This window comes from Glycine soja, chromosome 2 (assembly GCF_004193775.1).
Source record: "Glycine soja cultivar W05 chromosome 2, ASM419377v2, whole genome shotgun sequence".
NCBI classification, from domain to species: Eukaryota; Viridiplantae; Streptophyta; class Magnoliopsida; order Fabales; family Fabaceae; genus Glycine; species Glycine soja.
The window spans coordinates 9,409,799-9,423,714 of NC_041003.1; the positions used below are offsets into that span (position 1 = coordinate 9,409,799).

A 13,916-nucleotide genomic window follows, 5' to 3' on the forward strand; every position below is an offset into this window, starting at 1 on the left:
TCCAACCCAAACCACAGCAGTATCTACGTGTTCCTTGTGGCGTATATCATCCTCAATCCAATTTCCAAGCTTCCAAACTCACCACATCCACAATAAATACCTGACATAACCGCCAACACACACACACACATATATATATATATATATATATATATATATATATATATATATATATATATATATATATATATAAACACAAAATCATATCTTATATTACGGTCGTAAATTAAGTTAAAACAAGAAAAAAATTGTGGTCTAAAATTGAAGCAGATATAGCAGGACAAGTTCTCAAGATTTTTCTCCTACAGAGACCAAAGCCAACTTTGAACTGGCATGGCAACTATAGGAATTGGAGTAGGAGTGACAAAGCTTCAACAACCCCACAGACCAAAGTCTAAGTCCTTGTTTCTTGGACAGAGGCTTAGAATTAGACCCTTTTGGGGGGAGCCTCAATGCAGTGAAAGAAGACTATTCGGTGTCTCAAACCCACCAAGAGTGGTTCAAGTTTTTGCACTAGGGGGTGGTGAATGGCTTGACACAGTTCATAATCTCTTTGTGGGTGTTGGGGTTGGACTTCCTTGCAGTGTGATGCAGTGTGGTGATGTGATCTATCGGAGCACTCTTCCTAAGTCCAATGGCTTGACACTCACTGTCCCTGGGGTGATTCTGGCTTTGGGGACTCTTTCTTATCTTTGGGCCACACCTGGTGTGGCACCTGGTTTCTTTGACATGTTTGTTCTTGCTTTTGTTGAGAGGCTCTTCAGGCCCACTTACAAGAAGGCATGTGAATTCAAGTTGAAGTTTTTAAATTTTTATATGATATTATTTTTTCGATTCGTAGTAATCGAACACAGGTGGTATCAGGGGGTTTACAACAAGTCACGCTGCTCGACAATTTTTATACAATATTGTTTATAGAGTTGTTGATTTAATGATTTTAGTAGTTGTTACTGAGGTTGGTTTATGATGGCAGGATGATTTTGTTCTGGGGAAGAAGTTGGGGGAGGGGTCATTTGGAGTTGTTTATAGAGTGTCACTGGCCAACAAACCCTCTTCAAAGGTATTATTTTATATTGTATTTGGAAGCTCCTGAAGAAATATTTGAAAATTTCCACTTGTTCTTTTGGACTTGCTGATTCTTGTTTGCATTTTTTATGAACTACTTCACATGCACACAAGTTAATTTCAAGATAACCATTAATTTTCAATAATGAAGCAAAGACAGTTCTCCCCACTTGAGGTGTCATGGTGTTGTGACATGTTTCTGACACTCATACACTCATATGACACATATCAACAAGTGTCTTATTAAAAAAATTGTTTTTGTTGGCTCAAATTGTTGAGCTGACACCAGTATAGGCTAGACATTTAAAGGACACTGGTAATTTAATAAGACATTCAATTTTTTTTTATCATCTACAACAGTCAGATTGAGAAATAATATAATACAGAGTATCAAAAGCTAATGTCTCTTGGTATTTATTTTTTTTGTGAAACTCATAATCATATGGAGAAGGTGAACATACAGATCTTGATTGTCAATTTAAATCTTTTGTCCTGTTGATATTTAATTTCTTTTGTCATGCGGTGTTCTATAATACGAACATTAATCATATTGGGGTGCCCTTGTCCATGTCATGTCTGGTGTTTGTCTGTGTTAGTGTTATTTTCACTTTTGATTGCTTTGAGTCTCATGGTTTGAGGAAACAAAATGAGGAACCCACAAGTTGATATGGCTTATGTGCTTGTGAGATTTCACTGTCTTAGACAGCTTGACCTGTATAATTATGACTTATGGTTCTTTTTGGTTCTCACTGGAAGGAAGGTGACTTAGTCTTGAAGAAAGCAACTGAATATGGTGCTGTAGAAATTTGGATGAACGAGCGTGTACGAAGAGCTTGTGCAAGCAGCTGTGCAGATTTTGTTTATGGTTTTCTTGAGGTGTTGCTCTATTAAAACTAATACTACCTAACGAATTTCGGGTATCATTGTTGTACTTGTATGGGGAAATCAAAGACATTCTCATCACATCATTTAACAATTAGTATCAGTCATGACAAATACAGAAGTTCTCATATAATGTTTGCAGAGCTCTTCAAAGAAAGCCGCTGAATACTGGCTTATATGGCGGTTTGAAGGGGATGCCACCCTAGCTGACTTGATGCAGAGTAGAGACTTTCCATATAATGTTGGTACTCTATTTAATCGGCTTGGTTGTACTTGATAAATTGCCAATTTATACTATTTTGGCTGTAAATTTTCTAATGAAGTTGATATCAGTTGTGCTACATTTAAGAAACAAAGTATGCACCTATTTGTATTAGCTCCTAGAATCTAGACTTGGGAGTTTTTCAATTTTAAAACTTTACTGTCAAAATTGATTTTAATTTATGCTAGAAGTTTGATTCATTTTATCTTGTTAATTCATTTTATTTTGTTTTTATGCAAGTTTTTTATGAGAGGTTTATCCAAACAAATTCTATATCCTCTTTCCTTGTGTGAGAAAGTAAGGGGGTGGGGGTTCATTGTGCATCCATTTTCAAATGTTATTTTGTGAGAAAATGTTTCATGTTCTTTAACTGTACTCCACTATGTTTCTGAACTGAAGCATTTTGTTCTTATATTCTATTTGAATTTATGCTCCCATAGAAAATCATGATTTCTTAAAGTCTGCATATCAGATAAATGACGGTGCCACAAAATTCAGGTTGAAACATTAATTTTGGGTGAGGTCCAAGACTTGCCCAAAGGATTGGAAAGAGAAAATAGAATCATTCAAACAATCATGAGGCAGATCTTGTTTGCACTGGATGGTCTTCACTCAACTGGTATTGTGCATAGGGATATTAAGCCACAAAACGTTATTTTCTCTGAAGGTAAAAAATCTAAAGATTGCATAACTTTGCGCAATGCAAAAAGGGTCCACAGTACAAATTAGCTCACATTTTTTTAAACCATGTGGTTCAGAATCTCGTACTTTCAAAATTATTGATCTTGGAGCTGCTACAGACCTGCGAGTTGGCATCAACTACATTCCGAAGGAGTTTCTTTTGGATCCAAGGTATCTTCTTTGACATTAAAAACTCAAGTAGCCAAATTATAGTTTCCATCAACATACTTGGTTTTAATTTTTTATTTTTGGATAGGCAAAAACAAAATATTATTGCTAATGCTATAAAGCTCCCACCATGGAGGGTCTAGGGAGGGATTGGATCCATTGTAGGTCTATTGTAGACAGATTTACCTTTCATTTGATTGTAGGAAGCTTTAACTTTCATTTGATGACTAATATCACTGCAAAATTTAGATATAAGTTTGAACATCCAGCTCTAAATGCTGCAAAAGATCAGTAGTTGAATGAGAGAATGAAGATTACGTGTTTTATATATTCAAATTGATAACCCAAACAATCATTAATTTCCTTGTAGTTTCTGAAAGAAGAAATTAGAGCTGTTTTTCTAGTAGTCATCATTTGGTTTTTGGATGATAGAAGATATAAGTATTGTATATAAACTATATTCATGTATGTGATTGGGCATAAGTGATTAATGTGTTGAAGTTAAGGTTGAATCGTTCGGGTACTACCCGAATTCGATCCTTGGAGGGAACAATTGTTGGCCAGAGTTTACTTACCTCCTGGCCGAACTCTAGATTAGTTAGGGTCTCTTTCCTCTGATGAACCAGAAGATTAAGATTAAAAAAAAAACTATATTCATTGAGTCCATGTTATTAGACACATGATATCTACTGTAGGCAATTCATGATGTGTGCAATCCTTCCATTTCAGATATGCTGCACCAGAACAGTACATCATGAGCACACAAACTCCATCAGCACCCTCAGTTCCGGTTGCAACTGCACTTTCCCCAGTCTTATGGCAGGTTAAATATTTCTTGTTACCCATCCATGGTCAATTATCACGCATATAACTTCCTTTATCATGTACTGATGTTGGCTTTTATTACTTATGATGGTTTTCATGTTTCAAACAGTTGAATTTACCAGACAGATTCGATATCTATAGTGCTGGTTTAATCTTTCTTCAAATGGTAAGTATCTAATAGAGTAATAGTGATGAAACTGAAAACTTGTTTCTGCTTCTATTATTGGAACTAATCAGTCTATCAGCAATAAATTTCATATGAATATTACGTATATTAGCAATATAAATCACTTTGATGATAATGAAGACCGCATATTAGTATTTTTAGAGTTAAAATGAGTTTGGCTATGCATTTACACTTTGTTGTATTTTGGTTGTGTTGATCACTTAAGGTCCTTGTAGAATAGTTTTTCATAATTCTGGACCTGAGTTTGTTTTAATCAGGTGAAACATTTAAAAAGTGGCAAAGAGTGATGCAACCAACTATATGATCAAGCTGGTATTTTGAAATGCTTACAGTTTATACGATTCTCTTATAGGCATTCCCCAGTTTACGTTCTGATAATAGCCTCATACAATTCAACCGTCAACTAAAGAGGTGTGACTATGACTTGGTCGCGTGGAGAAAAACCGCTGAGCCTCGATCTGAACTTAGGAAGGGCTTTGAGTTGTTGGATTTGGATGGTGGAATAGGATGGGAACTTCTGAAATCAATGGTAAGGTACAAAGCAAGACAAAGACTGAGTGCAAAAGCAGCATTAGCTCATCCTTACTTTGTCAGAGAAGGCTTGTTGGCATTGTCTTTCATGCAAACACTGAGACTGCAGCTCTTACGTGCAACTCAGCAGGATTATTCAGAAGCTGCTAGGTGGGTTATTCAGCTAATGGCAAAATCAGGGACACAGAAGGATGGTGGATTCACCGAAGCTCAGCTTCAAGAACTGAGAGTATGTGTCTTAATTTTGCAATCACTTTCTGTTATATTCATCAGGATTTGGATCTTCTCATGTTATTAAGTATGCTTAAATAATAAATTTTGGTCCTTGTAAATTAACACTTTTTTCATTTCCATCCCTGTAATTTTTTTTTTAGTCCTTACAAGATGTGTTTGTTTTGTTTTTCTTCCTTGAAGTGCTTTAGATAATACTTTAAGGATGAAAAACAAAACAAACACATTTTACAAAGATTAAAACATTTTTTTTCAGGGATGAAAATGAAAAAAAAGCTAAATTACAGAAATAAAAAATTTAAGCCTAACAAGTAATAACAAGAGAGAAAGGCACAAAAACAAAATTAATGAACCTACACAAATAATGGCCAGTCCTACTACAATTGTTTGTCTTTGTCTCTCATAACTTGACATTGTTGTGTTATGTGTTAGGGTTAAATATATTTTGTCCTTATAAATATGGCCGTATTTGTTTTTAGTCTCTAAAAAAGTCGTCTCATTTTGATCTCTCATTCTTGTGTCGTGTGTGATTGTCATCCCTATTTCCAAAAACAAAGGGACTAAAAGGAGATGATTCTTTTTTTTTTTTGGAAGGCAAGGATCACACCTGATACATTGTCATAAATGATGGACCAAAAAGAGATGATTGTTTTAGGAATTGAAAGCAAACATTTCTATTTTTACAACTAAAAACATATTTAACCCTAATAATTAAGGTTATCCAAATATCAATTATGATCTTATATCACTCTTTTCTCATGATGTAGGAAATTGAACCTAAAAAGAAGGCTAGTGCACCAAGAAATGCTCTAGCTTCAGCCCTTAAACTTCAGAGGAAAATTATAAGAACTATAAGAACCTTAAATGAGAGTATGGATGAGCTCACAAGACGCCGGAAAAGCTTTTGGTGGAGCAGATGGATCCCTAGAGAGGAATGAAAATTGTAGATGCTAATTACCCATTTTTCTTTTTCAAATTTTTTTGTCTATAGTGTGTATATCAAAGTAAAATATCATATTCAGATATAACAATGTTCAATATAACTTTTTTTTTTAAAAAAAAAAACTAACTAACTGGAATTTTATACTGTTAGTATTTACCACCATAAACTAACTGGAATCTGATGGATGCATACCTGAAATCTTTTGACTGCTCGTGCAACCACATTTATATAATGTATTTTCAAAAGGTTTTGTTGGATGAACAGAAATCGTGATAAAAAAAAATGTTATGGCACTTTCCTTAAAGTTCCTTCTAGCCAGTTGTGCATCCACAGGATAAATCAATAAATCAAACCTCATTGTTGCCCATAGACTTGAGAGCAGGAAAAGAGATTGTAACTTCTCACTGTTAAACTACTCCATTGCTTGCTTTATTGTTTGATTGAGAAGGAAAGTGTGTTCAAGTTTTCAATGGAGAATTTGATATTGGATGTACTTTCACGAGTGACTAAAGTAATGGGGCTGATTCATTTTTCTTTTTCATGGTTAGAACCTATTCATTTCCCCCCCTGTATAATGGTAATTGTCAAGTGTTGAATGTTTTAATGTTGGGTATTTTGAGTTTCAAAAGTTTTACAGAGGATAAGTTCTGTATTGATTAAATGAAGAGTAATAAAATAACTCTACAGGTTTCAAGTTACATACTTTTTACTAATTTTTCAACATGTAATTCAAACCCTTAAATTCACAGGTTCACACACCCCTAAAGCTCTTCCTAAGTAAGCCATGAGGAATACTATAAGTAATTACATCCTAAACTCTTTCTGAATTTCTTTGGTAAGGTTATGCCACCTCTCAACAGCTTTTAGTCAATTCATTATGCATGGATAGCCATAACAGCTGAACCTTAGTAAAAAAAAAAAAAGAAAAAGAAAAGAAGTCTAATGCCTATATTATTATTGTAATTATGGTAAAATCTTTGTAACTGCCACACTATACCCTCGTTTTGCTTATGAAAGTGCTCTATGATGCATCAAATCAAAACGGGGACGGAACATATAACGGGTAAATACAAATATAGAAATTTAAAGCATGAACAATATACAGACATCCCCATCTTTGGTGCTCAAATTTATTTTTTCAAGAGCTTATTTAACATGCCATTCACACAATAGTACTTTGAATTTAAAACATGGACAATATACAGGCATTCCATCTTTGGTGCTCAAATTTGAAATTTTAATTTAGGAGAACAAGAATTAAAATCTACAACCATAAAAGCCTTGACACAAAGTCATGAACCAAATACCCCCAAAATCATAAGCAACTGAGTGAAGACACAAATGCCTTTATTATATATAATAAAGAAAATGGTGGCTATTTGAATAATTTCAAATCAAGCTTTACATGGCCATGTGGGTTGAAGGTGAAGGGACATATGGAGAGGTTGTTCCTTAATAAACAAGCAAAAACATACAACGGTAATGGAAATGAGACGTGGCTTAAACAATGGAAGTTTAGTTAACAATTAGATTGATACTAAAATGTTGATTATAATGCAGGCAATGGTGTTGTGAATCACGAGAACTTCACGTGCAACTCTGACTTGTTTAGTACAACCGAACCTTTTTTTAAGTTTCAAGATATGACAAAAACCTGAGAGGTAGATTTCAAGATATACCATGGGTTGGACCACTTTGATCAAAGTGCATCTCAGACATTAATTTTACCACCCTTTGTCTTACCTACAAATGTAGTACTAGTTAAGTTTCCACTGTTTCAATTAGTCTCACGATTTTAATTTTTTTTCGTAAGAATTTAATAAAGTACTTAGATTTATAACATCTCACGATTTTAAATTAACAAATAAATGTCTTATAGCTTAAATGCATTACACGAGCAGGATTTAAAATTGTTATAATTTTACGTGAGTCATTTTTAGTAATAAGGCTATTTAGTAATAAGGTTATTTTAATGATCATAATTCCATATAATGGCATTTTAGTTGAATGATTCCCTTACACTCTTTTTAGATGAGAGATGATATAAGAAAGAAAGAAAATACAGGAAAAGAAATAGGAAAGTGAAACATAGAGTAAAAACTAAAAACAAAGTGGAAAAACTGATTTTTTTCTTGTGGGCTTCACCTTATTATTCTTTCTCCTCTCTTGAACCATATATGAAAAATATTGTTTCCTCTCCCTCTCTCCAAACAAATGGTTAAGTTTTACTAGCAGTGCTATTTAATAATTTTGAATATATTGCTTTCATGCCACTTGTGCTGAAAATTGTAAACTTGTTATTTGAAATATATCTAAACATACTTTGGAGACGGGGCGCTTACAAACGGTCATAATAATTTGGATGTGAAGATATTGGTGAAAGACAAGTCTAATTTTGTAAAAGATATTATTGTAACATCCTACTATTAAATATTTAAAAATATTATTGGATATATTTTTGGGTGAATATAAGATATCTCTGTCGTTCAGAAAAAATAGGATATCTCTGTCCACAAGCCTTTCTAGGTATTAAAATTTATTTAAGAAATTAATTTCTCTAAATAGATATTTTTCTGTACACATAAATATAAAAATTCATCTCCTAATCACATGCTTAATAAAAAAAGTTATAACCATGCCGCATGTATATTATTGAATATATATATATATATATATATATATATATATATATATATATATATATATATATATATATATATATATATATATATATATATATTAAGTGGTTTTGGTTACATAAATCAAACAATATTATTGTGATTTTGTCAAAAGTTGTTTTTTCTATTTTTCATGATTTCTCCTAAAACTCTGTTTTGTTTTGTTTTACCTTCACTTAATGAGCTGTTATCCATCTGATTTTTTTTTTCGCTTTAACAAGCAAACATAATAAATGATAAAAAGTAGAGTTTAAAATTAATGCATTAATAGTATAATTAGCTTTTACTTTATCATTCAATCATAAATTATATGTTAGAGATTAATTTTAAAATACTTAATTATTATAAAATTAATAAAATTATCGTGCATCACAATTTCTAATTAGTTGAATGTATAATAAAAACTAATTATCATAAAAATTATGCTAGTGATAGTTTTTTATGCTGTTAGTAAATGTATTATTTATACATAAAAATATAATTAAGCTCTATTTAACTTTTCAAAAAGGAAATATATTAGGCTATATTTGAAAAAATTAGTTGAAAGCTGAAAAAACTTATTGAATCATTTGTATTTGATAAATTATCGGTTGAAATAGTTAAAAAAATATAAAAGGATAAAAATAATAAAATTTTATCTTAAATAAAAAAGATTAAAAAAGAAATTTAATAAATATTCAAGAACAAAAAAAGAATAAATATAAAAAACTAGAAACTAACATTTTAAAAAATACTACTTTAATAACATTTCAAAAAATATTAAAAATTATAAAAAAAATTCTTTTATCAAACAGTCAAACAAATTTTTTAACTACTAAAAATGTTAAAAATTAATTTAAATATCTTGCCCAACACACTCTTATCTTATCATAAAATACTTGGTGTTTAAAAATTTTGTATGTTATATTTATTCAATAAATTAGCATCCAATTCCCTTTGTTTTCCCCTTCCTAATCTCTATTTCATAAACAGGAAGAAGATGAAAAAAGCAACAAAAAAATCACTGACACAGCGCCTAATTCGATATTAAGTGCTTAAAACTGCATGAGCAAGCCATTGAAAACAGGTTGGCATCCAAAGTGGCTTGGGGAGAGCACGAGGCAGAGCAAGTAGATGTTCTTCTTTGCCTTTACCTAAGTATAAAAATTTGTGTGCCTTCTTATTCTAATACCCCCATGTTATGGAATCTTAGTCAAAGGCTTGAAACTTACGTCCTCAGGCTAAGCTACTTTTTTTTTTTCATGGCCCCCTATGTGATGTTTGCAGAGGAGAAAAATAACTTTTTACCCTTTTGATCCATTACATTAGCAAAATGCTTTGTGGCTTATGCAAAGCCACTTTGGCTTAATTATTTTATTTTCCTTTTGTTTTGGGGCAAGGGATATTAAACCATTGTTAATTTTGGATATTTTTTTCTTTCTTCTTATGGTATTTTGAATTTTCTGTTAAGGAGAAGAGGCAGCGTGACAGAAAAAAGAAAACTTTGGGCTATCATCATGTGTAAAGGATCTTATTATTCAAAGTCTCATCCTAAACTCGTGCAAAAATTTCATTGTTTCTTCCATATTCTTGCTGTCTCCTCCAAAACTGTCAGAATCATGTCGCATATTTAGCTGGTTTGAAATCAATTTTGCAGCTTTTTCCTACTGATTTTAAAGTAATATTAACAAAATCTCCAAGCTCAATTCTTTAATTAAATTCAAAATTCATCCCATGATCAACCACTAGTATTTCCAAAGAAGGAAAGGCCAATTGATCAAAGAATTTAAATAGTGCTAATTGAAATATTAATCCACATAATTTGCATATCACTATGTTGCATGGTTACAAGTATGACTGTTGGGTATAATATAATAAAATATGTAAATACGATAATTATTTTTAAAATTAAGATATGGATAAAACAATATATTAAGTAATATATATCTACATCTATATAGATTGCTTATATTTTGTTAATTTATTTTCTTGATTTCATTATTTTTCTTAATGTAGCTGATATTTATATTAATTTGTCATTGTCATGGCATTGTTTCTAATCTTTAATCTCTTTGAAAAATTTATGGAAAAGCAAAATCATAGTCAAATTTAAATCAAAATGTTATGTTGAAGTTATGATAATGATCCCTTAGTATAAGTAGAATATGAATACGTTACCAATTTTGAAGTATCTAAGCATCAGTATATAACCCCATCAGTCAAGAGGTTCTGTAAATTTAGATCAAAGTAGCACCTGCAGTGCATCAAATTAGTGGAATTATTCAAGTGATCAATGATGGAGTCGAGTTTTAACATTTTGTAACTGCAATAACTCAACTCAGCTATCAAACTCAAAATGGTTAAATTTGGATTTTGCAAGCATCAAATCATCTGCCAAACACTGTAATTTGGATGATCTTATTGCCCCTCCTTTGCACAAGTTAAGGAAATTCAAGTGTTCCTTATTATGGGGTTAGGCTCATCAAATTCGGTTTCTTGTTTCTTGAGTGATCACCTAATATGTGCATAATTTCTGGACTTCGTACCATTGCATTGGATAAACATAATTTTATTTAACTAAGGAAATGCAAACTTTGATGCTGATAGACTGATAGTTGTAGCCCCCACCCTACTTATACATGCCATTTCCAATTTTCCACATGAGTGTCCATTATGAAGGTTAAAGACCAAGCACTCTCTAATGGTTATTTCTGTTATGAATTGTTATGTAGGATTCAACTAAACCAACCCCCTATCCACCAGTCAATTCCCTGATTATGTGGATCCAACCAAAGATAAGCAGAAGAAAACAAAACAAGAAGCATTATAAAATAAAAAATAAAAAAGATAATGCTCATGATGTCCTCATGAACAATCAGACAAATCATCTACCATGCACAAATTGAGGGCAGGTTGTTTTTTGTTTTTTTTGGACTTGACCGTGTATCACAGTTATCTTCCACTGAACACAAATCCTGTTTGAGGTAGGCAGAATTATTATGAACGATACAACTATCCCTCAAAATATTTAATATAATTACATATTTAAGACTTGAATTCAAGATTACTGTTAAGCTGAAAGAATCACACACTTATGAAAGAATCACACACTAATTGATTCATATGTTAGGTAGGTTGTTGTTGTAACTTGTAATACGTTATTTTTGTAATGACAGACCCATTATGCTGGTGGGTAGTGCCTTGCCTATACACGTAGGATTAGTATAGAGTGAGACATGGCAATATGCAAGAAAGAGAGAAAGCTTGGCTTCAATTTCTTGTTTATTTGTTTTTATCAATTCCCCCTTATTTGGGTATGGATTCCAAAGTGGTAAGGGTGGGGTCCAATTAGTGTCTGTCTGGTGGGTTTGGAGGCACTGCACACCTTTTCATGCCCCATCGCTGGCCCTTTACTAGACCAAGGTGTGTTAGGACCACGCTCTGAAGTCTCTTTAAGTACCCTCTCCTCTCCCCAATTCTAAACCAAGTCTCACACACAAAGTTACACAAGTTTATTTATTAAGCTCAAGAGAGAACACCCTCATTTCCAATTCTAAAAAGAGTTTATTGAAGAAATGAAGATGGATAGTGCTTCCATGACAGGCTCCAAGAGAAGGATATCATCCAATAGAGGAATTGGAGGAGTCCTCAGAGAGCAAAGGGCAAGGCTATACATTATAAGAAGATGTGTTGTCATGCTCCTTTGTTGGCATGACTAGTTTTTTCAACACTTGAAGAAGTCCAACACAAGCATGGCAATGGAAGAAAAGTTCTTCTTTCTATGTTTTTTTTTGTCTTGTTTCTTTTATCTCTTCCTTTTTTCTTTCTTTCTCCCTCTTATTCAGATTCATAATGGTGGAGTGTAAATAGAAACGGCGAGATATCATGGGAGACAGTATAACAAGTTTTGTACTATGGGGTTGCTGGCCTTCATGGCTGGGCTATATATGTAAATCGGAATACCATGGATTATAATGATAGCTATATCAACAAATCTTATGTCCAAAATCCATCTTACTTACTCTTTGTTCTTTGCACTAATTAACTTGGAATAGTCATTATGGTACCTTTCATCATATTTTCTTAGCTTCATCTTTTCTTACTCTTTGTTCTTTGTTCTTACCTTATTGGCAGTCTAATTTAAAAACTCCTTTAAAAATAATTTATTAATTGGCTTAATTAGTTATAATCTTTAACGTTTAATCATTCATTTGATTTCTATACTTATTAGTTGTTACACCTAAAAGGTACTTGTTTAAGTATTTATAATACACTTTTTAATCTATTTTAGTGTTTGACTATGCTGATCAGCTTGCTAGTGATTAGAAGCTGAAAATTATTAGAAACTAATTGATTTAATTGAAAGTGTTTGGTAAAATATAAATGATATATTTAATATTTTTAATATTTAAATTTTATTTCTAATAACTTATTAGGTTAAAAAGTAGGATAACAATTTTTATAATTTAGTATTATAAAAAAATGGTAAAATTATTTTTTTTTCATTTTTTTGAAAATTTAAAATTGAATTAAATTAAATTTATTAGAATTGTATTTTTTAAAATCATTTTTTAACATTTAAATACTTTATTAATTATATTATTTTAAAACAAAAAAAATAAAAAAGTGTTTTTGTTTATAATTTTTTTGAACATTTATTTTTTATTTGTACAATAAGAACTTCATGTGTACATTTCTCATTTACATGACTATGAAATAATGGTAAGATTTTATATGATTTAAAGAATTTCTAACATCAAGAAAGGATACATGAATGATCATTGACGAGTTGATAGTTATTTGTGTCATTTGCACGTAATAACATAAAATTAGACATGAGAGTTCTTTTGGATCACGAACAAAAAAAATAAGTAAATTTTTAAATTAAATAAAAGGATAAAACATAATTTGGGATAAAATTGAGAAGAAAAAAAAACTAATAACTTATAAGCTAGTTATTTTCCAGAAGATACTTGAAGTAATTTATCAAAATAAACTACTTAAAGTAACCTATGAAAAATAAATTCATTTATCAAACAAATTTATTTTGTTCAAAACAACTTATAAGTTAATAAAAAAAAACTTATAAGCTACTCAAAGACTTACCCAACATAGTTTTTGCCATGCAAAACTGTAAGGATCGAAATGAATTTAAAAATGTATGTGTCAGGACACTTAAAAATGTATGCATAGGAATTAAAATCAATAATTTTTAAAAGTGAGTATTAAAAAATAAAAACTGTGCAGGGAATCAAATGAATAGCTAAACAAACTTTTAAAATATAGAGACCTATTTAATTTTTAAAATAATTTAGAAAATAATTAACAAATTAGTTTAGCAGTTATTATATACAAAGTATTTAAAATGGGATTAAAGGGCAGTTATGAATGGAAACAAATTATATTATACCAAACCGATGTCATGCTCCATCATGAATGAAAAATCCATAAAGTAAGTCAACTCATGTAAGGGGATTATATAAA

General features: G+C 31.3%; 2 protein-coding genes across 2 annotated transcripts; both read left to right on the top strand.

The window, feature by feature from the left end:
• Nucleotides 1-232: 232 nt before the first annotated feature.
• Nucleotides 233-5,964, top strand: LOC114385887 (serine/threonine-protein kinase STN7, chloroplastic-like). The gene is made up of 10 exons (XM_028345931.1): nt 233-780; nt 974-1,060; nt 1,822-1,941; nt 2,090-2,188; nt 2,708-2,876; nt 2,968-3,061; nt 3,788-3,881; nt 3,993-4,049; nt 4,423-4,830; nt 5,600-5,964. Exons 1-10 carry the CDS (start codon nt 334-336, stop codon nt 5,768-5,770), a joined length of 1,746 nt encoding a protein of 581 aa, XP_028201732.1. The 5' UTR covers nt 233-333; the 3' UTR covers nt 5,771-5,964.
• A 5,737-nt stretch (nt 5,965-11,701) lies between these two features.
• On the top strand, nt 11,702-12,440 carry LOC114370789. The gene has a single exon (XM_028328177.1). It carries the CDS (start codon nt 12,008-12,010, stop codon nt 12,149-12,151), a length of 144 nt encoding a protein of 47 aa, XP_028183978.1. The 5' UTR covers nt 11,702-12,007; the 3' UTR covers nt 12,152-12,440.
• Nucleotides 12,441-13,916: the final 1,476 nt, after the last annotated feature.

Excerpts from the sequence above, each read along its gene's own strand:
- LOC114385887 (XM_028345931.1), top strand. The coding sequence starts at position 334 with ATGGCAACTATAGGAATTGGAGTAGGAGTGACAAAGCTTCAACAACCC. Across the intron at positions 781-973 it reads TCAGGCCCACTTACAAGAAG|GATGATTTTGTTCTGGGGAA; the intron begins GCATGTGAATTC and ends TTATGATGGCAG. Across the intron at positions 1,061-1,821 it reads CCAACAAACCCTCTTCAAAG|GAAGGTGACTTAGTCTTGAA; the intron begins GTATTATTTTAT and ends TCTCACTGGAAG.
- LOC114370789 (XM_028328177.1), top strand. The coding sequence starts at position 12,008 with ATGAAGATGGATAGTGCTTCCATGACAGGCTCCAAGAGAAGGATATCA.